The sequence below is a fragment of the Tiliqua scincoides genome, chromosome 13 (assembly GCF_035046505.1).
Source record: "Tiliqua scincoides isolate rTilSci1 chromosome 13, rTilSci1.hap2, whole genome shotgun sequence".
Lineage (NCBI taxonomy): Eukaryota > Metazoa > Chordata > Lepidosauria > Squamata > Scincidae > Tiliqua > Tiliqua scincoides.
Window position 1 is genome coordinate 13,942,047 of NC_089833.1, and position 24,447 is coordinate 13,966,493.

General features: G+C 47.7%; 1 protein-coding gene across 1 annotated transcript in view; it reads right to left on the reverse strand.

The window, feature by feature from the left end:
* Positions 1-24,447, reverse strand: part of MAD1L1 (mitotic arrest deficient 1 like 1) — a 167,174-nt gene that overhangs the window by 107,922 nt on the left and 34,805 nt on the right. The window contains exon 10 of the mRNA XM_066640868.1: positions 7,425-7,511. Coding sequence (XP_066496965.1) covers positions 7,425-7,511 — 87 coding nt within the window. The remainder of the gene's footprint in view (positions 1-7,424; positions 7,512-24,447) is intronic.

The following is a 24,447-nucleotide window of genomic DNA, read 5'->3' on the forward strand; positions in this document are numbered from 1 at the left end:
CGGTTAGCCAAAGCCGTCTCAAGGCAGGCGGAGAGAAGATGGCAGGAAGTCAAGCAGAGCTGAATTTCCACTGCATTCAGGACAGCCAATCACCTCTGACTGTCAGTCTTGTAAACAAGACTAGAAAGTTTAGCAACTGCCCCACATCAATGCTTTAAAGCATTGTTAAGTAGGAGAAGTGCCCCAGGACTGAAATCTAAAGATGGGAATGGAGGTTCCCAAAGTGTACATCATGATGCCTTAGGCTGTTGTGGCACACTCAAAGGGGCACCACAGGATGTCCTTGGCAGCCCCTCCTACCTGTTTCCTTGGGCACTGCCATCTTGAATCTTTCAAAAATCTTGTGAGATCCAAGATGGTGGCACCCAAATCTGGCAAGACTTGGGTGCTGCCATCTTGAATCTCATGAAATCTTGCAAGATATGGGCACCGTACAAGGATATCTGCAAGAGGGATCTGAAGACCTTAGGAGTGGACCTCAACAAGTGGGAAACCCTGGCCTCTGAGCGGCCCGCTTGGAGACAGGCTGTGCAGCATGGCCTTTCCCAATTTGAAGAGACACTTGACCAACAGTCTGAGGCTAAGAGGCAAAGAAGGAAGGCCCATAGCCAGGGAGACAGACCAGGGACAGACTGCACTTGCTCCCAGTGTGGAAGGGATTGTCACTCCCGAATTGGCCTTTTCAGCCACACTAGACGCTGTTCCAGAACCACCATTCAGAGCGCGATACCAGAGTCTTTTGAGACTGAAGGTTGCCAACACTACATCTTGGATCTCACAAGATTTCACGAGATCCCAGCAGAGCCACGAAGAAGAGGCTGCAGGAACATCATGACCCAGGTAAGTTTAGGAACCACTGATGGAAAGGATGTGGACCCATCCCCGAGTTCCAGCACATGTGCATAAAACTCTTGTCAACTCTCGTCACGATGGGACACAGTCAAAAACCACTGATCAGGAGCAATTCAGCTCTAGCAAATACCGTACTCAGAGGGTGCTGCCTTAAACCTTACTAAAACGAGGCACTTATTCGAGGTCAGATAGTGTCTTTGAGTGTTTACACAAAGAACTGACATGCTGAGCTTTTACCAAAGCACTCAACCACCACCCAGAGATGTAGCCACTTTGCGTACATTAAAGAGACTGTTCTCTCAGCTTCCTTATTATGCGGGGTTTGCAGCAAAAAGCGGTCCGGTATGCAAATGCACAAGGCTTCTCAGCAGCACACAAAGCAGAACACAGCCGGATTGCGGTTGTTAACATTGCAACACATCCCGAGTCCGACAGGTGGGCTAAGCCAATAAACCAAACACACAAATAAAAATTAGTTCACAGAGGAACAGCTACAAACTCCACTGCCAACAACGTAACTCAGTTGTAGGGCACACTTAATGTATACAGGAATTCTAGACTCAGTCCCCAGGCACCAGAACCCAGAAAGATCCCTCTCTCCACCTGAAAGCACTGTCAAACAAAGATCAAAGGCTAAATCATCCATTCACTGTCCAACACAAGGCAAGGTAGCTTCGTAAGTGACCAGAGGCACTTGCAGAAACACAGCTGAGAAAATAGGAGAACTATGAGGTTAAATTAACAGCTTGCGATCTCCTAGAGCAGCATTTCCCAAACTGTGGGTCATAACCCAGCAGTGGGTCCCAGTGTGATCATTGGTGAGTCTTGATCAGCTGATAGTCAAGAAGGAAAATGCATTGAGCCCTATGGAAAGCTAAACTGAGCCACACAAACGTGTTTACTCACAGAGCCTCGGTCCACTTCAAAGGGCAGGCTGAGAGGAATGCAAAGACACCAGAATGGACCCGATCCAATGAAGGCAAGCCCAAAAAAACACGCAAGAAGGAAATGCTCCCTTTCCAGGCTGTGGTATCACTGCTGAAAGGGCAGCCTGTATGATAATTATGCTCGCCCGTATCTTACAAATACGGTCAAGATTTACATACTTTCTGTTCTGTCATTTGCAGCCAATGAACTCCTAAGTAAGGAAAAAAAAGTCAGGACATGACCAGCTTAGTGACATCACTTTCTGCTTAATGACATCACTTCCGGCCCTCAGAAGACATCATGAATGCTATTTGGCCCGCTGTATGAGACGAGTATGACATAACAACATTAAAAGAGCCCCACTGGATCAGGACAAAGGCCCATCGAGTCCAGCTTCCTGTATCTCATAGTGGCCCAACAGAGGCCTCAAGGAGCACGCAACTAGAGACCTGCATCCTGGTGCCCTCCCTCCTGGCATTCTGAGGTAGCCTACTTTTAAAAGTTGACTCTAGAGAGATCAGGCAATCTTTGCATGTCTCTGAAAGGGTGCACATTGGTCTGGAGTAATCATAAGCTGTGGTTGAAGTGTCAAAGGCTGGAAACAACAAGGCAAAAGGTAGGACTCCATCATTCTTGCAAGATGCTATAACATTTAACGTCATTTTTCAATAAAGGAACAGGCAGCAAAGTAAAATCATGCAAGCCTCAAGGAGTACAAAGGGAGATTATTGGTTCACGAGTGTTCCATCCAGCAAATAGACCGTTAATTTGCCTACCACATCACAATCTTTGCCCCCCCCCACACACACAGCCCTATGCCTGCTTGCCGACTTTACAGGCAAAGGAGGTGATCGCGGAGAGCAAACAGCTCCCTTGCGCCATCTTTGCCATGCCTGGTTTGTCTTCTGAACCCATTCCCTGATGCTCCTCAAAGCAAATTAGCACTCAGATGCTACCCAAAGGAGGAAGAAACTGTTCTGTCAACCAGCTGAGTGGCGGCTGAAATGGAAGACATTCCTGGGAGCTGTTTTCGGTAGCTTTTGGCCTCCCCAATCAGAATTATACACTCAGTCAAGGAGGCACAAAAAAATATATTGCTCCTAACTATTTGTACATTAAACAAGAACTTTCTTCTTTACTAGCATACCTTGTGGGAGGGGAGCAGCAAAAATCAATCATGCCCATTTTTTCTTAAGATATTAAAAACAAAAAATGGGGGGGGGGCCCTTGGGCACACTTCTCCTCAAGAATCTTGATGACGGAGAAGAGACTCAGCTTGACCGCATCAGGGAATTTTACACTTTGGCTAGCAATTTTGACAACTGGATAAGCCCCATTTCAAGTGCACATAGATTGCTACACTTAAAGCTTTTATGGCCCAGCTTGACTTTGCTTGTCATTAGTGAGAGGTTGAGGAGGGAAGACAGGGAACATCCCCCAGTTGACAAGGGATCCCCAGGAGGGAGTGCAGAAGATGAAGCCAGAGACGGAGGAGAAGCGCATTTAATTCCTGATGAACTACAACTTGCTTGACTGCCTGTCATGGATATGTATATGTTGGGCCTTTGTTAGCATTTGAAGCCTGAACCAAACTAAGTCAGTCACGGAGAAGTGGCTAGCAGTTCCTAGCTGCAAGAATGTGAGTAAGCAAACAAAAAGATTGTTGTCTCTCCTTTGTTGGCTAGAAAGGATAGACAACAAGAATTACAACCCATTGGAATGTTTAACGCCTCAGTAGATTGAGAGGCCCGGAATCTCCAATTGGGAGGGGTAAAAACTAGGAGGGCTAGCAACCAAGCCAACTTCGGGAAGGTTCTGTCCTCAAAAGTTTCTGATTGGACAGTCTAAATAAGTATGAAGTCACCTCAGTACTATTAGCATAAGAAGTATAATAATGAGTGCCCCAAGGGGTGCGTGCGCTTCTTCTTGAGCGGAGTTTTTGGGGTGCAACATCTTGCAAGCGGTGAGCTCCATTGTCCACCATGGACATCTGGCCTCACAGGTAGCCTGGAGCTAAAAGATCTACAAGAGAAGCTGACCCAGGTGAGATTTAGGGATTAATAGAGATAGCCAGTTAGCTTTATTATTTTATTACTGATATGTTTCCTAAATGTTTATGCCTCTAGCATTTGCTGCTATATGTAACCTTATGTACTTAATAAACTAAAATACCTTTTACTAAGTTGTTTCATTGTCTGTTGGGGACAAAGGTTCAGAATCCTGCCTAGCCGTTCAGCAAGCTACCAAGTGCTCATTGAGGTCTAGTAACTTGAGGACTGAAGCTTTAACTGGAGAAAAAGCTCAGTGCCTGCAAGGGACAGAGTTAAGCCTAGAGGGTCTCTGTGTCCCTGGACTGGCACATACAGGGTGGTGGCAGTACTACTGAACAGGGGGGCCTTGAGGGCTTTAGGGTTCAAGAACCAAGAACTCTGAGCACTCCAAACCATCACCCCTTGGGGCACTCATTATTATACTTCTTATGCTAATAGTACATTTTGCAGCTCTTATTCATCCGTACCAACACGGCAGCCCTGCGTCTCAAACAAACCTAGATCTTTTTAAAAGCACTTCTAGTGCGCCACTCTGCCACAACCATCTCTTCAGACACTCTCATCAGCGGTAGCAGTTTTCAACAGGACTCTTTGGAGGATCTGAGACTACTGTCTCAAGCACTACTTCGGTGGGAGTAAATCACTAAACCCAACACAGTATTTTACAACTTCTCACTTTTATGGACAGTGGCATAGCTGAAGGGGCCAGGGGGTGTCAATTGCCCTAAGTGCCATACTGAGGCCTGAGCTCCAGGGAGGCCATGCGCAGCCTTCCTGAGCCTCGGAAAGGCACTTCTGATTCTTGCTAAAACAGAAAGCGCCCTTCTAAGCCTCTGGCAGACCCTCTGAGGCCTTCTGAGGTGGTGGGGGCACATGGCCTTGCCTACCCTCAAAAAACCTGCCCTTAGAAAGGTACTTCTGGTTTTTTTGAAAACTAGAAGTGCCTGGTTGGGGGGGGGGGGGTTAAAAAAATTGTGCCTGTGCGTGCCAGGTGGCATAGCTACATCACTGGACCCATAAGAACAGTCCCACTGGATCAGGTCATAGGCCCATCTAGTCCAGCTTCCTGTATCTCACAGCGGCCTACCAAATGCCCCAGGGAGCACACCAGATAACAAGAGACCTGCATCCTGGTGCCCTCCCTTGCATCTGACATAGCCCATTTCTAAAATCAGGAGGTTGCACATACACATCATGGCTTGTAACCCGTAATGGATATTTCCTCCAGAAACTTGTCCAATCCCCTTTTAAAGGCGTCCAGGCCAGACGCCATCACCACATCCTGTGGCAAGGAGTTCCACAGACCAACCACACGCTGAGGAAAGAAATATTTTCTTTTGTCTGTTCTAACTCTCCCAATACTCAATTTTAGTGGATGTCACTGGTTCTGGTGTTATGTGAGAGTGCAGAGAGCATCTCTCTCTCCACTCCGTCCATCCCCTGCATAATTTTGTATGTCTCAATCATGTCCCCCCTCAGGCGTCTCTTTTCTCGGCTGAAGAGGCCCAAACGCCGTAGCCTTTCCTCATAAGGAAGGTGCCCCAGCCCCGTAATCATCTTAGTCGCTTAGACCCATGGGAGTGGCTCATTCCGAGAACAAGAGAAAGCTGCTTCCCTCCACATAATTCAATGAAAAGAAAATTCCAGTTTCAGAGAATCAGCTGTACAACTATCTCCATCCTTCTCCCTAATCTGTCTCCTTGTCTCCTCCTCAAACTGCCTATTCAGTGAAGGGAGGCCACAGGAACAGAGCTACTAATCTCCACTCCCACCGCCCAGCAGGATTACCTGCTCTTTCAAAAATCCCTGCATCCTCAAAGCAGACTATCGTCAGTCCTTCTGCCATCATTTGGGTCATTTTAGATGTACTTCAGAATGATGGACCAGAATGAGCCTGGAGACAGTCACACTCTCTTTTATTGCTCAAAGGCTTTTCAAAAGCAAAGTCAAATCAAGCTGCTTCCCCTCATTCGTGCTATGCTTTTCATTTAGTGACTTAACATCTGAGCTAGATGTATACACACAAACAATTCCTTGACTGAGGACTGAAGCACAACCATTTTCCATCAGAAAATATTCCTGAATACCCTTGGGGCAGCATCCTGGCCTGAAAAAGCCAAGTCATCTTTGGAAGCCCTAGCTATTGCTCCTTTCCAGACACTGATTGTTGTTGGCAACCTTCAGTCTCGAAAGACTCTGGTATCGCGCTCTGAATGGTGGTTCTGGAACAGCATCTAGTGTGGCTGAAAAGGCCGGTTCGGGAGTGACAATCCCTTCCACACTGGGAGCAAGTGCAGTCTGTCCCTGGTCTGTCTCCCTGGCTATGGGCCTTCCTTCTCTGCCTCTTTGCTTCAGCCTGTTGGCCAAGTGTCTCTTCAAACTGGGAAAGGCCATGCTGCACAGCCTGCCTCCAAGCGGGCCGCTCAGAGGCCAGGGTTTCCTGCCTGTTGAGGTCCACTCCTAAGGCCTTCAGATCCCTCTTGCAGATGTCCTTGTATCGCAGCTGTGGTCTACCTGTAGGGCGCTTGCCTTGCATGAGTTCTCCATAGAGGAGATCCTTTGGGATCCGGCCATCATCCATTCTCACGACATGACCGAGCCAACACAGGGGTCTCTGTTTCAGCAGTGCATACATGCTAGGGATTCCAGCACATCCAGGACTGTGTTGTTTGGAACTTTGTCCTGCCAGGTGATGCCAAGGACGCATCGGAGGCAGCGCATGTGGAAAGTGCTCAGTTTCCTCTCCTGTTGTGAGCGAAGAGTCCATGACTCGCTGCAGTACAGAAGTGTACTCAGGACGCAAGCTCTGTAGACCTGGATCTTGGTATGTTCCGTCAGCTTCTTGTTGGACCAGACTCTCTTTGTGAGTCTGGAAAATGTGGTTGCTGCTTTACCGATGCGCTTGTTTAGCTCGGTATCGAGAGAAAGAGTGTCGGAGATCGTTGAGCCAAGGTACACAAAGTCATGGACAACCTCCAGTTCATGTGCAGAGATTGTAATGCAAGGAGGTGAGTCCACATCCTGAACCATGACCTGTGTTTTCTTCAGGCTGATTGTCAGTCCAAAATCTTGGCAGGCCTTGCTAAAACGATCCATGAGCTGCTGGAGATCAGACACTGATACAGCAGATCATAAGAACAGGCCTGCCAGATCAGGTCAACGGGCCATCTAGTTCAGCTTCCTGCCACTCACAGTGGCCCACCAGATGCCTTGGGGAGTACGCAGGACAACAAATATCTGCATCCTGGTGCCACTCCCTTGCGCCTGGCTTTCAGAGATAGCCTACTTCTAGAACCAGGAGGCTGTACATGCCCATCATGATGTGCAACTTGTGACAAACTTTTCCTCCATCAATCTGATCCCCTTTTAAAGGTATCTAAGCCAGATCCTATGGCAAGGAGTTACTCTTGGTCATTAATCCTGGATACCCAGTGACTCTTTTCAGACCCGCCTCATCACTGCCAAGCTGACGGCCTCGTAACACTAGCACAGCAGGAGGTTTCAGTAAACCTGGGCCAAAACCACACTGAGTCTCCTTTTATACGCGAGAGACACGGCAGCCCCTGTTAAAATACAACTGATTGACAGCCCTACCTGCTTGAGATGGCAGAATTCTGCTCTTTCAGAACAAGCTCCCGCTGCTGAAGGGCGACGACGTGCCTGGAGAGGTCGTCAGGGCTCCTAGACAATTGGAACACACACAAGTCACAATTAAAGGCTGCGAGTTAAAAGACACAGCATTGCAGATTGTAGAAAGGCTGAGACGGCCATCAGTTTTTAGAAGCTGCACATTAAACTCTGTGTTACAAAAGCCAATACTTCCATTTCGTACAGGACAAACTGTACCAGTTAGTCTGAACAGGCTCTGCTGAAATGAAAGCAACAATGTCAGTCATTTATTCTGCACAAGGTTTTCCAGGGGGGGGGATTGTGCCCCAGAACTTTAAGGCCTCTGTAGCTGCTGTCGTGCCAGATATACGAGACAGAATCAAGTTTATGGGTGACCCAAGTGCTTATTTCAACAGCTCTACATCAGGGGTGCCAAACTCATTTTACATGGTGGGCTGAACAGAAATTCATGACACCTGCTGAGGACCGAAAGAGACATCATTAAGCAGGCAGCGACGTGATCAAGCAGCATCACTGAGCAGGAAGTGACATCACCAAGCAGGAAGTGACCAGAAATAAGCCTTTCAAAATCATGCGGCCAGGGGCATTCTACTACTACTACATCCCATGTTTCAGCAGCAGGGTAGCCCTGACAATCAAATGCCTTGTTCCCTCATTGCTTCAAATCTCCTACCTCCTATGCAACCTACTTTCTGCAAGATTCCATGAGGCTCTGGAGCGGCACTGGAAGCTTCTGGTCCTTAGCCTTGGAGCTTCGCTGCAACACCAAGTGCCATGAAAGCCAGATCCAAAGCCTCTGGGGGCCGGATTTGGCATGCGGGCCCTATGTTTGACACCCCTGCTCTCCATCATACACCTGCACTATGTATTACAAGGAAAAGAATCTGTTACAATGTACTAGCACAAACTAATTTAAGAAGGCATTCAAGATAAAGAGATGGTAGCATCCCTTTGACTACCTGGGGGATGATACCTACTTGAGAAGTCCTTGAGTTTTGTACACTAGAACAGTGGTTCCCAAACTTCTTCAAACGCATCAAACTCTAAACATGAGGACGTCCGTCAAATGCTGTAACTTCTCTGAGCACCTTAGAGTAAAACAGTGCTGGGAACAGAGATTCCACTGGAACAGCATGTAATGCACCCCTCCGCTGCAAAGATATGTTGATTAACTTGGCCAGAGATCTAAGCCAGCAGAGGCAGAAATGGTCTTTAGAAAGAACTCACTAAGGTTCCAAATTGTTCTCATTTAACTGGCAAATTAGAGCAACTCATTCTCTGGGCCTGCAGCAGATTTTTATACACTGTCCAGCACTGTCCTCTGTCGCAGCCAAAACTGCGGCAGCGTCTTGAAGCCAAGTGGGAGGTTTTAATCAACGGAGGCAGGAACCAGTATGGAAGGGGCAAAGGGGGAGGGGATTCAGGTTGACAACTGTGGGGGGAAAAGTGCTCTGGCCACCGATAAGCAGAGATGGGAGAAAACAGTGATAACAAAATAGAAACACATAACACTGTGATGCAACAAACACCGGTAAAAAGCAGAGGGCTGAAGGGAGAAATTTCTGAGCACTCAAAAGAGTGCACTCTGGAGCCAAGCCTCCTACTGCCACTTGTGAGGTTGTGTCACTGGTCTCCCTGCCAGGTGGCAGGGGGTCTGGAGGGCCTGTGAGTAACACCGGACACCACCTCAAGTATCACCAGTACAGAGAACCACTGGTTTAGAAACATTGAACTAGAGCATCCTTGGCAGACAGCCATCCAGGCTCTGCTTGAAAACCTTCAATGAGAAAGCACGCTCCCATCCACCCTGCCCATGACAGCAGAAGGCGATTAGCCCATGACAAAACCCTTTCTGGAGCATCCCCTTTGCAAGACAGATAAGACCAAGCTTTCTTGACCATTACTGTGATGGACCTAAGCCTGAAAAACAGAGAATGGAAGACTGTATAATTAAGAGATGGAGCATAATGGGGATCAGACAATTTAAGTGAAACAGAGGATAAAAGGAAAGTTAGGGAGGCTTAATTGCCTTCGTCAAACTGTGTTTCCCCAACTCTGGGGTCATCGGTGCAGGAATTCAAGTACATCTAATTAAAAATATACGCTGAAGGCAGACTGGAGAAAGAGACACAAGCAAACAGCACCCCCCCCCCACACACACACACACAGAGCGCTTGCAAAAAGCAAAGAGGGTGGCCATGCACACGCTTAGAAGCATAAAGAGATGTGCCGCTTATAGTACAGACTGCAAATGTAAGATAGGAGGCTTGAAGGCCATGACATGAGATGGGAGCTTGGAGAGTCTGAAGAAACCAAAGGCTGCACGGATCCAGGCCTTGCTAGATTCCACAACATCCAGCCAATGTCCCAAAAGCAGCATCAGGAGAATCGACATGCGCGGAAAGTTCTGTTGCCCCAAATCAATAGGGTCTAAACTTGGTTCAGACTGAAAAGCAAGATCACATTTCTTTGCAGTGCAAATTTATTACGCAATGCCCAATAAGGGTCTATAGTCATTGCCTCCCACCTATACCTGCAGACTTGGTTTCCACTGTTTCAGGTACCTGTGGTTCACAAATTCCCCCGTTGTGCTTGTATCATCTGCTTTTTGTTTCCACCTAACAAAGCCCTTGTCCTAACAAGCAAGCAGGAAGAGGAAGCCTAACATTACCTAGCAGGTAATGACAACTGACTGTATCTTATGCATGTGATCTTAAGTGCTTCCATGAGTGGGAATGGCCTTTTTAAATCAAAATACAGAGTTCTTTATTTCATGTCGGCTGCATCCTGGGACAGGCCCACAAGTGACCAGACACTAATTTCATTCTACAGCATGGTGTAGAGCAGGGGTGCTCAATAGGTAGATCACTATCTACCAGTAGATCGCGAGGCAAAATGAGTAGATAGCGGAGCCCTGTCTCTCCAAACTGTTAATATGTCAGTTTCGTCTAGTGACTAGACGAAACTGACATATTTAGCTGACACTAAACTGACACTGAAAGGGACACTTTAGCTGCTCTTCAGGCATGCAGCAACAAAACTGACGAAACTGACTAGACTCTAGTCAGTTTCATCAGTTTATTGGCGCTGCATGCCGGTGGGCAGAGGCGGGAGGGGGAGCTGGGCTGCACTGGACTGAGGCGCTTCCTGGGGCTCCGTAGCGGAAGGGGGGAGGGGCGGGAGTTCAAGATGGAGTTGCTCTGATGGCGGTTGCCGCGGGAGGCCCCGAGTGACCCTCCCCTTCCCTTCCAGTCGGGTCCGGCCCAACCCAGCCCAGCCATGCCCGGCCCAGCCATCCCTGTAGGAGCCCAGAGGTAAGTGCTGCGGCCGCTGCCGCTCTCGGTCGGGGCTGACAGGTGAGACTACCCCCCTGGCCCCCCCGCCGCTGCAGGAGGAGGGCCGGTGGGAGCAGTGTCTCCCCCGCCTGCCGCCTGCACACACAGCCCCTCTCCATGGAAACGGGGAAGCCCCCCGCCCCTTCCGAGGAGGACCTGCGATGCCTCCCTCTCCCTGCTGGTCTCGGGGCGCAGCCACAAAGAGTTTGGGGGGGGTGAGGAGTAGGGAGCTCCTCCCCCCATAGTGCAGCAAGGCTGGGCATGTGCCTCTTGGGGGGACCTGTGGCTGCCCCCAGTATGTGGGGTGGGGAGAGAGGAGAGGCCTCCCGTGTGCTTCCTGAAGCATCTGGTGGGCCACTGTGGGGCACAGGAAGCTGGACTTGGTGGGCCTCCTCTGACCTGGTCCAGCAGGGGCTCCATACATCAAAGGGGGTGTCTGTCAGACGCTTCCTTCCCCCCTGTAGATCTCTGGGCCTTGCTGGGTTTCAAAGTAGCTCTCGAGCCAAAAAAGTGTGAGCACCCCTGGTGTAGAGACATGGGGCTGCATTCGTGCAGCACAGAGCATTCTTGAATCTCATACAGCACAGGCTCTTCATAGCCTCAGAACGTTTGGTACTTGAGAGTTAATTGCATCTACCTGGTGAATAATGAACACCTCTCCAAAAGCGGACAGCAAGGGCAAGTCAGAAAAAAGGGGGAAAGGCAGCTGCTCCCATATAAATCTACGTATCAGTAAATACAGATTTTCTTGGCTTCTCCTGAGCCAACTGCAAAAAGCACAAGTACAGATGGCATTTTTTGACGTGGTGAATAAGCCTCCTAGCAAGAGCTCCTCATTATCCAAGCAAAAAAAAAAAAGTAAAATAAAATAACCGGCATTTAGAATTCAGAGAGAAAAAAGTTTCTGCCCTGAAGGTATACAATTAGCCCAGTGCTGAAGTTTTAAGACACCAAAAAGACAAAAATCACGCTTAAGCAAAGCTCTTTGAATGCCTTTGAAGTACAGATAATTTGGAATGGGGTAATTTCAAGATGATTTTGGAAATCTAAAACCACTCAAATGAAGTGCCAAGTTAACTGCATGGCAAGCAGTCCCGTCATAATTGCCTCACTTTGCACAAAACAAGCTTTGAAGAAATGGGGCAGTTCTGGGGAATCTCTTGGCCATGGATGCACTCAGTGCCCTTAAGTGAGGCATTCTCTCTTAGCCTCAACCCCCAACCTGCAATGGGGGGGGGATATAACTCCCCCAGAACCTGTATGGTGTAGCAGCTAGAGCAGGTTTCGGCAACCTTCTTCCGCACAGGGGCCAGACATGGAGTATGTCATTAGTAAGAGTTTTTGTTGGCAACCTTCAGTTTCAAAAGACTCTGGTATCGCGCTCTGAAAGGTGGTTCTGGAACAGTGTCTAGTGTGGCTGAAAAGGCCAGTTCGGGAGTGACAATCCCTTCCACACTGGGAGCAAGTGCAGTCTGTCCCTGGTCTGTCTCCCTGGCTATGGGCCTTCCTTCTTTGCCTCTTTGCCTCAGACTGTTGGCCAAGTGTCTCTTCAAACTGGGAAAGGCCATGCTGCACAGCCTGCCTCCAAGCGGGCCGCTCAGAGGCCAGGGTTTCCCACTTGTTGAGGTCCACTCCTAAGGCCTTCAGATCCCTCTTGCAGATGTCCTTGTATCACAGCTGTGGTCTACCTGTAGGGCGCTTTCCTTGCACGAGTTCTCCATAGAGGAGATCCTTTGGGATCCGGCCATCATCCATTCTCACGACATGACCGAGCCAACGCAGGCATCTCTGTTAGTAAGTCATTACTTACTGTTAGTCATTAGTAAGAACACTTGCGCATTTGATATGCATGCGCAAACCTCCTGATCAGGCCACAGACCAGTGGTTTCCAAACTTACTGTGGTCAAGGCACACCAGAAGCCTCTTCTTCTCAGCTCAACCAGGCGCTGCCATCTTGCAAAATCTTGCAAGATTCAAGAAGGTGGCGCACAAATCTCTTGAGATTTTGCAAGATCCAAGATGGCAGCGCTCAAATCCCATGAGATTTTGAGAGACCCAAGACAGTGGCAACTGGGAGAACAGGTAGGAGGGGTCACTGGGGACATCCTGCAGTGCCCCGTGAGTGCACTAGAGCTCAGTCTGGGAAACAGTGCCATAGAGTTAAGAATAAAGAAATGGGCATGGCATGGAGAGATGCATGTCCGGACAGAGAATCACGCTCAATGGAAGTTCCTGCCCTTGGTTGGTTTACACTGTAAGTCTTACAGATGTAGAATAACAAACTTGAATTCTATTTTAAGACCACCGCAGGCTGGGTGGATATATCTTTTTGGGCCTATGGGCTGGAAGATTTCAGGTGGTGGGCTGGATGCAGTCCACAGGTTACATTGCCTACCCCTGAGTTAGAGGATTGCACTTGGCCCAGGAAGTGCCAGGTTCAAATCCCCACTCACCACAAAGCTTACGTTGGGGCCAATCTGCCTAACCTGCCTCCCAAGAGCATTGTCCAGCATGTGAAACATAAAATAAATACTACCAGACAGCCTTGTTAAGACCACTGTAAGGAGTACCCGGTGCTGGCATACGATGCTTTTCTCAAAGTTTAGCTTGCAAACTCCGAGGAACAAATGGAACTCCATCAACTCTGATAGCTGTGGATTAAGCAGGCATCTAATGAAGCAGAATGGAATTAACATGCATAAAGATCATTGCAGTGGAAATAGTGGTAATTTTCTGTAGATTTAAGGGCAACAGTCAAAAGATCAACACAGTGTAAACACAGTAATAAGCATCTGAAACTGTATATTTTGGGCAAACGCAATGTAATTAAGGAATTATGCAGCACCACTGATTTCATGTCAGGAAATCTTGCCATATCTCCGTTCTAGTGCAGACTAATAAAGGAAGCCAGCCATGTTTTAGTGCTGGCTTCGTGGCAAACTTGGATTAATGCTCCAGCCAGACAAAAAGGTGGGATGTTATTTAGGCCTGCCTTATTCAGTTGAAAATTACCACCAAGTGCCATTAGGCCAACACCGCAGACAAATGCAAGGGAGCACACACACACAATGCTAGACACCCCCCTCCCCCAAGATCTGGGAAGTGAAAAACCAAGAACTCAAGTGGGTAGCACTGCAACTTTAGACAGACAACCATCTGAGAAGCATGCACCAAGATGGTCAAGGTTTGTATTTACAGTGGGCGCTTGGTATCCACGGGAGATCAGTTACACATAACACTGCAGATAGCAAAATCCCAGCGCTGCGTCCATTCATCTTGAGGTTGTGCCAGGCCCTCTGGGCATTGTGCTGGCCACCTTACCTCTTCAGAAGCCTCCGGGATGTGACCAGGAGGCCCTCTGAGCTGCGGGTTTGGCATCCGTAGTCATGTCTGGGAGACCCTCTGAGCTGCGGGCTCAGCATTTGAGCATCTGTGGATGCTCAAATCACTGTACTTTCAAATGAGAAAGCATGATGCTCCAGGGAATCTCAAGAAGGCTATTGGAGCAACAGCTCCCTCTCCCACATGGAAAGGATTGCCATTCACGCAGACCGCACGGCTTCAGTTGGGCTCTCGGCATCCCAACTGGCAATTGTGCATCAAAATAGCTAGAAAACATCCGGCAAGGAGAGGAGAGTTGATGCGTCAGACGCAACAAGAGAAGCAGGCGTCCAAAACACAAAAGCAACTCATTGAGCGCCGGGCTTCTCCCGAGGCTCGGGCTTTGCCAGCAGACAACCACCCTGACCCTCTCCAGACTTGTTTGAGGCAAATGCACAAGAACAAAAAGAACTCTGGCAGGTACGTCACAGTGTGTCAGCCTAAGAGAAAAACCACAGCCCATGCTTAGAAGTATTGACTTTGCATCTATTCACAGTTTGAACTTCACCAGCGACCAAAGTGTGACGGCAAATCTCATGGCCGGACAGCGGCAGAGAGAAAGTGTGTGCGGCAGGGGGCCTTTTTTAGTTGGCCTTCTGCAGACAGTCAGGAGATCAGGTTTATTCCAATTAATTTAGTGCATGGATAAATCGCTGGAACAAAAAAACAAAAAAGACTAATGCTTCAGCTCTTAATGATGACCAGCACATCAGTGTACAAGCTCAATTTGCAGCAAAGCTTACCCACAGGGAAGCCACGTAATTGCTTTCGTTGGTGCACAGCGCCAGAGCACAAGGCAACAGGTTGACTGGTAGGTGCGACAGAGGGCAAGAATGCCACGATCCCCCTCCCTCTCTCTTCACAGGACCGCTTAGTCAAGTGTTCCTCAGTGTTCGTCCTCTGCCAAACCTTTCACACAGTGCACCTATTTGAAGTACCACTGGAAGTAACTGGTGACAACATCATCGCTAGTTACTTCTGAGTTGGGAGGCCAGGTGCAAGACTACAAACCCCAGCAAGAGGCTCATGGTGGATGGGATGGCTTCTCTGAGTGCAGAAAAGGATGCTTGGAGCTCTACCCACCGAGCTGAGCCTCCTACTGCTGTTTCTTGCTCCTGGTTTCACTGTCAGGCAACAGGTGTCCAGAGGTCCCATGAGTACCATCATACACCACCTCAAGTACCACTGGTAGTACCCGTACCACTGCAGCAACTGTAACCCTGCGCATGCCTGATCTCGTCTGATCTCGGAAGCTAAGCAGGGGCAGGCCTGGTTAGTACTTGGATGGGAGACCGCCTGGAAATACCGGGTGCTGTAGGCTTATACCAACTGGTCAAGAAACACTGACTTAGACCAACAATTTTCCATGGGTGTGCCACAAAAGGTCCGCAGGCGTGCCACAGAATTTTGGAGCACAGTGGTTGAAAACCACTTCCGGGTTCTACAGCTCTGTTTCTGTTACCCTAAAACAGAGGGGCAGAACCCGGAAGAGTCTCCAGATAAGAGCCAAATTATCAGTGTACCGGGAGACAAAAAACGTTGAAAATAATGGCACAATCCTAACCCCTTATGTTCACCTCTTTCCAGCACTGGCATAAGGGCAACGCAGCTCTGAGGTAAGGGAACAAACATTCCCGGACTTTGAGGAGGCCTCTGTGAGTGACAATCAACTGCAGGATGCAGCACACGTCCCATTGGCACTGCTATGTCAGTGCTGGAAAGCACTGACAGAAGGGGTTAGGATTGCACCCTTAGACACTTTTCGGGCTTTCAGTGCAGAAGTTAACCATTCATTCATGAATAATGGAGGCAAAAGGCAACACCAAAGCCTCTCCATCTCAGTGATATGTATATCAGGTAGCAGAAGTGAAACTTTTCAGGCTCAAGACCAGAAAAACCAAGCCACGTTCCAATTTTTTGTTTAATTAAAACACTTGTGGGTGGCAAATGCCTGCACAGAGTGCCATATGCCAACCATCGTTATGTAAAAATAAAGGCCATGATTACCCTAAATAAAACCACCCCCTTTCATACAGCAGTTAAAAGCAGGGTTTTTATCTCTTAGCTTAAAATTATTCAATGTGTCTCCTAATCGGCCTTGTTTTTCTGATCAGCCCTTTTATGAAATAAGAAGCATCTGTTTAAAAGGGGTGTGATGAAAACATGGATAAATTTCACAATTTAGCACACAAAAGGAAAGCAGGAATGGGGGTATCTGAGAAATCACTTTGCATGGTGAAATTCATGGCCTCTAGGGGGATCCTGGGGGTCCTGAGTCTCACCACAGTGGAAGGAGAGGACATAGAAACTACTGTATTTTTTGCTCCATAAGACGCACTTTTTCCCCCCCAAAAAGTGGGGGGGAAGTGTGTGCTTCTTATGGAGCAAATACTGGGGGCAAGGTCCTCATTTGCACAGGCGCCACAGGGGGAGGGCAGGCAGAGAACAAAGGGGGCAAGTTCCGCACCGGGGGCAAGGTCCTCATTTGCACAGGCGCCACAGGAGGAGCGCAGGCTTACTTTAAAAGTAAGTTTTCCTCCTCTAAAAACCAGGTGCGTCTTATGGTCAGGTGCGTCTTATGGAGCGAAAAATACAGTAATCCATGGCCTGCCCCTAGCACAAGGGGTCAACAGCATGGTGATCAGGCAGTGGCTTCCTCTTTCTCCATGCCAGTTGTCACAACTACCCTCTCCTCTCTTCCTCCTGTAGACCATCTCTCTCAGCTTTCTCATTCGCCATCTTCCCATAACACTTAGCTGCCCACAAGCTGGCAACTCGGTCGAAGAATTTCAGGGGGGGGGGGGAAATGAATTATACGCCTCCCCAGACACATGTAAATAAAAATAAAGAAAAAGAAATAAATTTCTGATTCACAGTCAGTGCCTTCAGACTCTCTTCCCCAGCTCAGGGAGGATTAAGAGGACTTCAAAGCCGCCCAAGTTCCAATTAAGCCAGTGTGACCACCCCAGGGATGCAAGAATATGCTTCTGATTAGTAAGATGAACTCTTTGAACTGTTTGGCTTGGGAAAGAAAGCTTACAGAACTTTAAACAAATGCAATCACTCTCTGTGCACCGGGGAGGGGGCAGAGGGAGGATTTCAACATTTTTTTTTTCAATGCGAATGTTCAGAAACAAAGGTACATTACAGCGTGGGTCAAAAGCTTCATGGAGACTCACTCATAGGTCAACAGTCCGTGCTTCGGATCTGATGGAATACAGAATGAACTCCCAGAGTTTCTGCAAGAAATCGTAGCGCAGTGGAGAGCCACTTAAGATGCACCCCTCTCTGAAGCTATAATTAATCTGTTGGGTGTTAAAAAGTGGAACACGTAGGAGACTGCTAAGAGGTCAGGAGGCGGCAGACCGCAGGCAGCTACGGCCTCTGCCATTCCTTTGCACCAACCACAGCCACAGCTTCTAAGCTTGCCTTTGGACGTCAACCTATCTACCAAGACTAGAACATGATAACTCCCATCAGGTTGGACAAGATATATGGCAGCTAAGTAGATGAAGCAAGTGCAAGGAAAGCAAAGGCTTTACATTAGCTTAGCAAATAGGGAGTTAATTGGCCTAGACTTGCAGCTATTGCCCTAACCCCTGATGCTCCATTAGCAGCCATTCTGCTTGGGACAAAAGTAAAAAGTAAGCGTGGACAGGATTGCAGCTTTTGGGGTGATCAAGGAATTTTTTTAATAAACAGATCAGCAATGGCTTGAATGGGTTAGGAGGGTTCTTTACTTTGAATAAGTTTTTAAACTTAAACTTATTGTAAACTTTTGATTTAGTCGTATGGAGTTGTTAAAAATTTTCCTGCTTGATGATATCACTTCTGGCCATGACATCACTCCCAGGTTAATGACAATCCTGACAGATTGTCATTCTAAAAAAGGGGGTCCCAGTGCTAAGAAGTTTGAAAACCACTGCTCTAGGGCATTCAAAGTTCAGGGAGAACCCTATGAGGCCAAACTCTGCAAGAGCATGCAACAGCCAGGTCTGTGTACTCAATTATTATTAATATTTCTAAGATTCTCTGGAGTGAGGTCGGCTTCTGATTTGGATAAGGATCTATACATCAGCACCCTGGACAGCACTGGTAGGATTTCCTTTCCTGCCTTCCCTTCTTGGCATCCTTCAGTCTCGGAAGACTATGGTATTGTGCTCTGAATGGTGGTTCTGGAACAGAGTGTCCTCTCCAGTGCGCGAAGCCTGGGCAAAGTAGATATGGAGGATAGACTGTTTCCCATGCAGCAAATCCCCCCTCTCCACGCCGCTGAAATGGTCCCATGGAAAGGCAGAAGCCAATACAGTTGGTTCCAGCGGCGTCGCAGGAGTTGCCAGAACGTGACTGTGTTCAGCCATGGACTGCCTCAGGGACTCCAGCTCCGGATTTTGCCTCGAGATTGACTCCTGAAGCCTTTTCCCTAACTGGATGTAGCCACAAGGCAGTGGAGGTTTGGGATCAGAGTTTTCCTTCTCTCAGAGCTGCCTTCCCAGGCTGAGGAGTCCCATCTACCCGGTGGCTGTTTAGTTGCCTCTTATGACAAATACAGCCAAACTGAGGGCCTATTCTCATCCCCAGCCCCCAGGGGAATAAGTAGCCCCCAGCCTACCAGTGTTACACATTTACAGTGCCTCTGTTTCAGACATATGGAGACACCTTGAATGTTTTCTGCAGGCATTTACCTACTCTTGGAGGTCCCCTGAAAATGACGCAAAAACAAAGGGACCTTCCGCAGAATGTGCTTAGACCGTACTCTCCACCTGCAATTTCCACATCACCTGCTATAAGCAGAAACCGCTCTTTACAAATAAACGCTGCTCTCCAATTAAGCGGGGCACCTTTGCAGTTACACAAAGTACGTACCTTTAATCAAACTGGTTAAATTAAATGTTGCAGCCCTAACACAGAACAGCGGGTGCCCAAAAAGTTACATTAAACCGCAGAATTTAAAACAGGCCTCAAAAGTGTACTCAATTCACAGAAAGTGCAAGACTTGAGAATGGGCAGGAGCCGTGATGCCCACTTCTTCACCTTCTGAAGCAGTGGTTCCCAAACTTTGTAGCCCCGGGACCCATTTTTTTAAATGACATTGTATCGGGACCCACCTAGGTTTACCAAACTTTTATAAAAGAAGATCTAAAAAGAAATATTTTATTTATTTATAAGTAATAATTATCAGAAAAAAACCCTCAAACACTTATCTCTCTAAATTTATACATGCTTGCAAACTGCAGGAGTGGAGCTCTTTGCAGATATTTAGCAGCTACAGTATCTGATTTTTGAAAAGCCTCAGGGCTTGAAGCAATTATTTATCTGATCTTTCCATTAGCTAAAAAATCAGGTTGCAACCCATCTGTGGGTACCAACCCTGTACCTGCAAAATGCAATTCTGCTACACGTCTGCTTATGTGGCTGTTTTCAAACACGACAGCTTTTCCTTTCCACAAGAGAGAAGGAAACACTTTGTGACAGCTTGTGGGTGGATACTGCCATACTGGGGGTGTCGTGCAAGAGTTCCTACATGCAGAAGAGCAACGGATGAAAGTACGTGCCGCAAAGAATGGGTGCCAGTATGTGCGCCAAAGGCATTCAGTGCTAAGTGGAAATTACAAACAGTTGAGGAGAAGCCAAACCTCATCACCATTATCCGCAAGCGATGAAGAATTCAGTCCAGAAAGAAACAGAAACAGGTTCAAGGACCCAGTCATAGGAAGTGAGATTGCTGGAGAGCAATAGCAATAAAGGTGCAAATAGCGGCAGTTCAACCATCACAGTTCTCCTTTGCTAGTTCATCTCCTAACAAACTGGTGCATTGGTTTCATTGCCTGCATCGAACTCAGGGCTCGGATAGGCCGGGCACCATTACGGCTGCCTGGATCTTTGCCACAGGTGCACCGACTGGGATGAGGATAAAAGGGGCTGGGTCCTTGTCCCAGGCCTGCCAACACCATTGGAGACCGAGTACTGGAAATTGAGGGATACATGTTTTAATATATAAACTTTCATTGCCTAAATCAGGGGTGCTCACACTTTTTTTGGCTCGAGAGCTACTCTGAAACCCAGCAAGGCCCGGAGATCTACCAGAGTTTTTTTTACAATGTTCGCACCATCATAACATATAACATTTATGTGTACAATGTATGTTGGTGTACATTGAGCCCCACTGAGTATAACAGGACTTACTCCTGAGTAGACATGCCTAGGATTAGGCTGTGAGGCTGCAATCCTAGCCACACTTACCTGGGAGTAAGCCCCATTGAGTACAATGGGCCTTACTCCCGGCGTTTCCTCCCAGAGGCACCTGAAGGGGGGGTCGGCACTCCGCGATCTACTCATTTTGCCTCGCGATCTACCGGTAGATCGCGATCCACCTATTGAGCACCCCTGGCCTAAATTCCTCTAGTGTTTTCTCTACTGTGATGTATTTCCCCATTTTTTCCTAAGTAAAAAACACCAAATGCATCTAAGGCTGGTCTGTCTATGAGGCCAACTGACAGCCCAATCCTATCCACACTTTCCTGGGAGTAAGCCCCATTGACTCTAAAGGGACTTACTTCTGAGTAGACATGCATAGGACTGGGCTCTGAGATGGCTGCCTCAGGCAGCAAACAGATGGGTCTGTCTGCCCATTCGCCTCCGCTGTTGATCACCCTCCTTCCACTATGGACCGGAAGAGGAAGATGGCAGAGTGGAAGAGAGGGCAATGGTGGGCTAGAGCAGAGAGAGGCAGTGAGGAAGAGAAAGGGTGCAAGGTTAAAGAGAGGAAAGACTCAGACAACTAAGAACACAACTTGAGCAGACTAAAAAGAAGGAAGGCTCTAACTGACAGGGCAGGGGGGAATTGCTCTGTGCCGGCCTGGGTTGTGGGACTACAGGGAGACAACAAAGATCATTCAGTTGCATTCACTCAGCAGTTGAAAGCAGCTGAAAATCTCTTCTTCATCATCATCATCATCAGTATTTATATACCGCTTTTCAACAAAAAGTCCACAAAGCGGTTTACAAAGTCTCGGTTATGTATTTGTCACTACAATTTGTCACTACAGACAGTTGCCCTAGAAACAGAGTCACAGAACCCGGAAGAGTCTCCTGAAACCAGACACCGCAAGAGTGATAACACAAGACCATACAGATGGGAGGGCATCTTTGTCTATTCTCCCCTGCAGGAAGCTTAAAGGATCCCCAAAGCATGACAACAGTTCAAGCTCACAGTCGCACTCAGAAGTTCCATCAATTGCTCTGCTTGCATAACAGAGACGATGAGCAAGAGAGGTTGGGTCAGGAGACCATGGCAAATTGAGGAAAGAAAATCTGGAAGGGGAGGGGGAAAAGTAGGTGGTTCCCCTTTACCATCTCCACCTACAACCACGTCATGCCCCAAGGAGACAGTGGAAGAGGATTTCATTAATAAATTTATTTCAACTCTTTCAATGGTGATGGAAAAAAATGTATGCAAATCCATTTGTAATTAGGTTTAAAAATTCCATTTCATGGGATAATCAGACTTCAAAAAACTCAATTTTGGTTTTAATCAGATTCTAACAAGGATATTAACTCCATTTCATTCAGAGGAGAGAGAAACAGCGAATTTAACACAAAATTTATTCAAGCTTAGCCCTAGGAGATAATTAAATAAAATTAATTTTGCAAGGGTTGCCTGCAAATGGGAGGCATGCCAGACCACAAAGCCCATTTCTGAAAGAAACAAATGCAGTTCATTACTGTACAAACAGATACAAAGCTTATTGTTCGGGCAGGAGGGAAATCGCCAATCGTTGACAGGGAAGGCAATCAAGAGTCCATAAGCTGCTTCTAAGGGACACCGATTCTTATGGAGAAAGCAGGGATTGCGTAGCCTGCTCTGCCTGGTTAAGCTTCTTAAAGTCACCCAGGAAACAAGAATCTGGAAAGAAGGGACAAAGCCCAGACGGAGGGACAAAAGAAACTGATGCCAGCCACACGCAGGAAGGAAACAAAGCTAACCCTGAAGCACCAGTAGGGAACTAAGAGCCAATCAGCATTTAGACAAGAATCATCATGATGGTGGTCTTGGCATTTATATAACACTGTACACGTCGCATACATTGTCTCCATAATCCTTGAAACTCATCTGTAGAGGAGGCCAGCACAGCGGACCCTCGGTATCCGCCGAGGATAGGTCCCATGAGCCCTTGGTGGTTGGCAACCTTCAGTCTCGAAAGACTATGGTATAAGCCTACAGCACCTGGTATTCCCAGGCAGTCTCCCATCCAAGTACTAACCAGGCCTGACTCTGCTTAGCTTCTGAGATCAGACGAGATCGGGCATGAGCTCTTGCAGATACCGAAATCCACAGAGACTGAAATCCACAAACGCAGACCAGGGTCACAGCGTTGCAGTAACAAACCGGGAGGCCAGGCTAGCTCCTCTGGAGGTCAACCAGGGCCCCAGCCTCTCCAGAAGGCCTCCCAAACGAACGCAACCGGAAGCCAGTCACTTCCTGTTCATGTCTGTGACTCCCAGTAATGTCTAGGAGACCCTATGAGACTCAGCATCGACAGGCGCCCCTCAGATGCCAAGCCCGCAGGTAAGGGAGGCTTACTGTAATATTGTCTCCATATTGCAAATGGGGGCATGGGTTGGAGGGTGAAAAAGAGACTCAATACAGACAGGCCATGCAAGCACTGCCCCCCACCGACCCCCCAATCCTTCATTTTTGCCACCAAAACTGGGACTCCAGTTAAACAAGGAAGGCAGACATGCTTTGAAATACAGCTGCGGTTTCAGATAGATCTGTGGGAGTCATTTGATCCCTGCCAGTTGATCTTTGTCCATTTCCTTTCCCTGTAAAGAAAGGGACATTCCATTTCCCTCCACTACGTCATCAAGCACACCTCCCCAATTTAAAGCATTCAGGTCTTCATTTTGGGAAACAGGTAATTAAAATCCCTCCATAATTGCCCATTCCGAGCACAAACAGTTTCCTTAATCAAGGTACAAAACAGGAAGAAACTGCTGTCAAGATGGCTTTTCAATCAGTTGAACATTATCATAACCAGAGGGGCAAAGATATCTAGGGGCATTCCATAGGCAGCAATGGTGGATCTTGTTACAAGGACCACTGTCAGTTGTCATGTTGATGAATTCGACAAAATCCAGTGCTCCTTTAGATACAGAATGGATCCAGATAATTTTACTGGAGCAATGCTTAATTCTTCTTGAATAATTTGTATGAAATGCTGGTCCAGTAACAAGTTATTTCCTCAGACAGAGGAATTATTATTCAAGAAGAATTAAATAAATGAAGATGTATTTGGTTAAATCAGTTAAATTAGGTCTTTAAAATAAGGCTCAGAAATGGAATGCTGCAGGAGATGCACTGCCAACCAAGGGTTTCTCAAGCATGGCCTTTCAGGTACGACAGCCGCTAAGAAAGGAAATTACATAAGAACATAAGAAGGGCTCTGCTGGATCAGGCCACAGGTCCACCTAGTCTGGCTTCCTGTATCTCACAGTGACCCATCGAAAGCCTAAAGGAGCAGCACACAATAAGATGACTGCATCCTGGTGCCACTCCCCTGCTTCTGGCATGTCACAGATAACCTACTTCTAGGACCAGGATGTTGCCCACACTCATCGTGGCTTGTTAGCTGAGATAGACTTTTCCTCCATCAATCTGTTCAACTCCCTTTTTTCAAGGCATTTAGGTCAGGTGCTATCACCACATCCTGTGCCAACGAGTTCCACAGATTAACTACATTCTCCATTGCAAGCTAGTGCTGCAAGGAGACGGTCAACTCAGTCACTGACAAAGAAGGGAACGGCTCTCCAGTAGGCAGACCCTGTCTCAGGAAGCCACCAGATTAAATGATGTTTAAAAGATTAAACAGTGTGAGATACCAGCAGGCTTCCTTCCAATCGCAAATGCAGGAAGTCCGGCTGCCCAATTTGCAAGCGGGCGCCCAGAGCCGCCAAGCTGGGAATAGGAGGGGTTATCCACATGCTCACCAAATGCACAATGTGGCAGGGACAGTTGGGTGTACCCTCCTGCCAAAGCAGAGAGAGGGAACTCATAAACAAATGAAACCATCCATGCCTAAGCTTAACGAGCACAGTTGTGATGAGAGAGAAGCCAAACGGTCCAAATGGATTGACTGAAAGCTGGCGCGGGGAGCCCCCTTCCACTGTGTACCCCCTACTTCACCAGCTAGGGCCTAGGCCCTGCACAGAATTTTCAGAAGTTCAGCTAAGGCATTAATATATATTACATGATGGGCACCCTCTAGAGC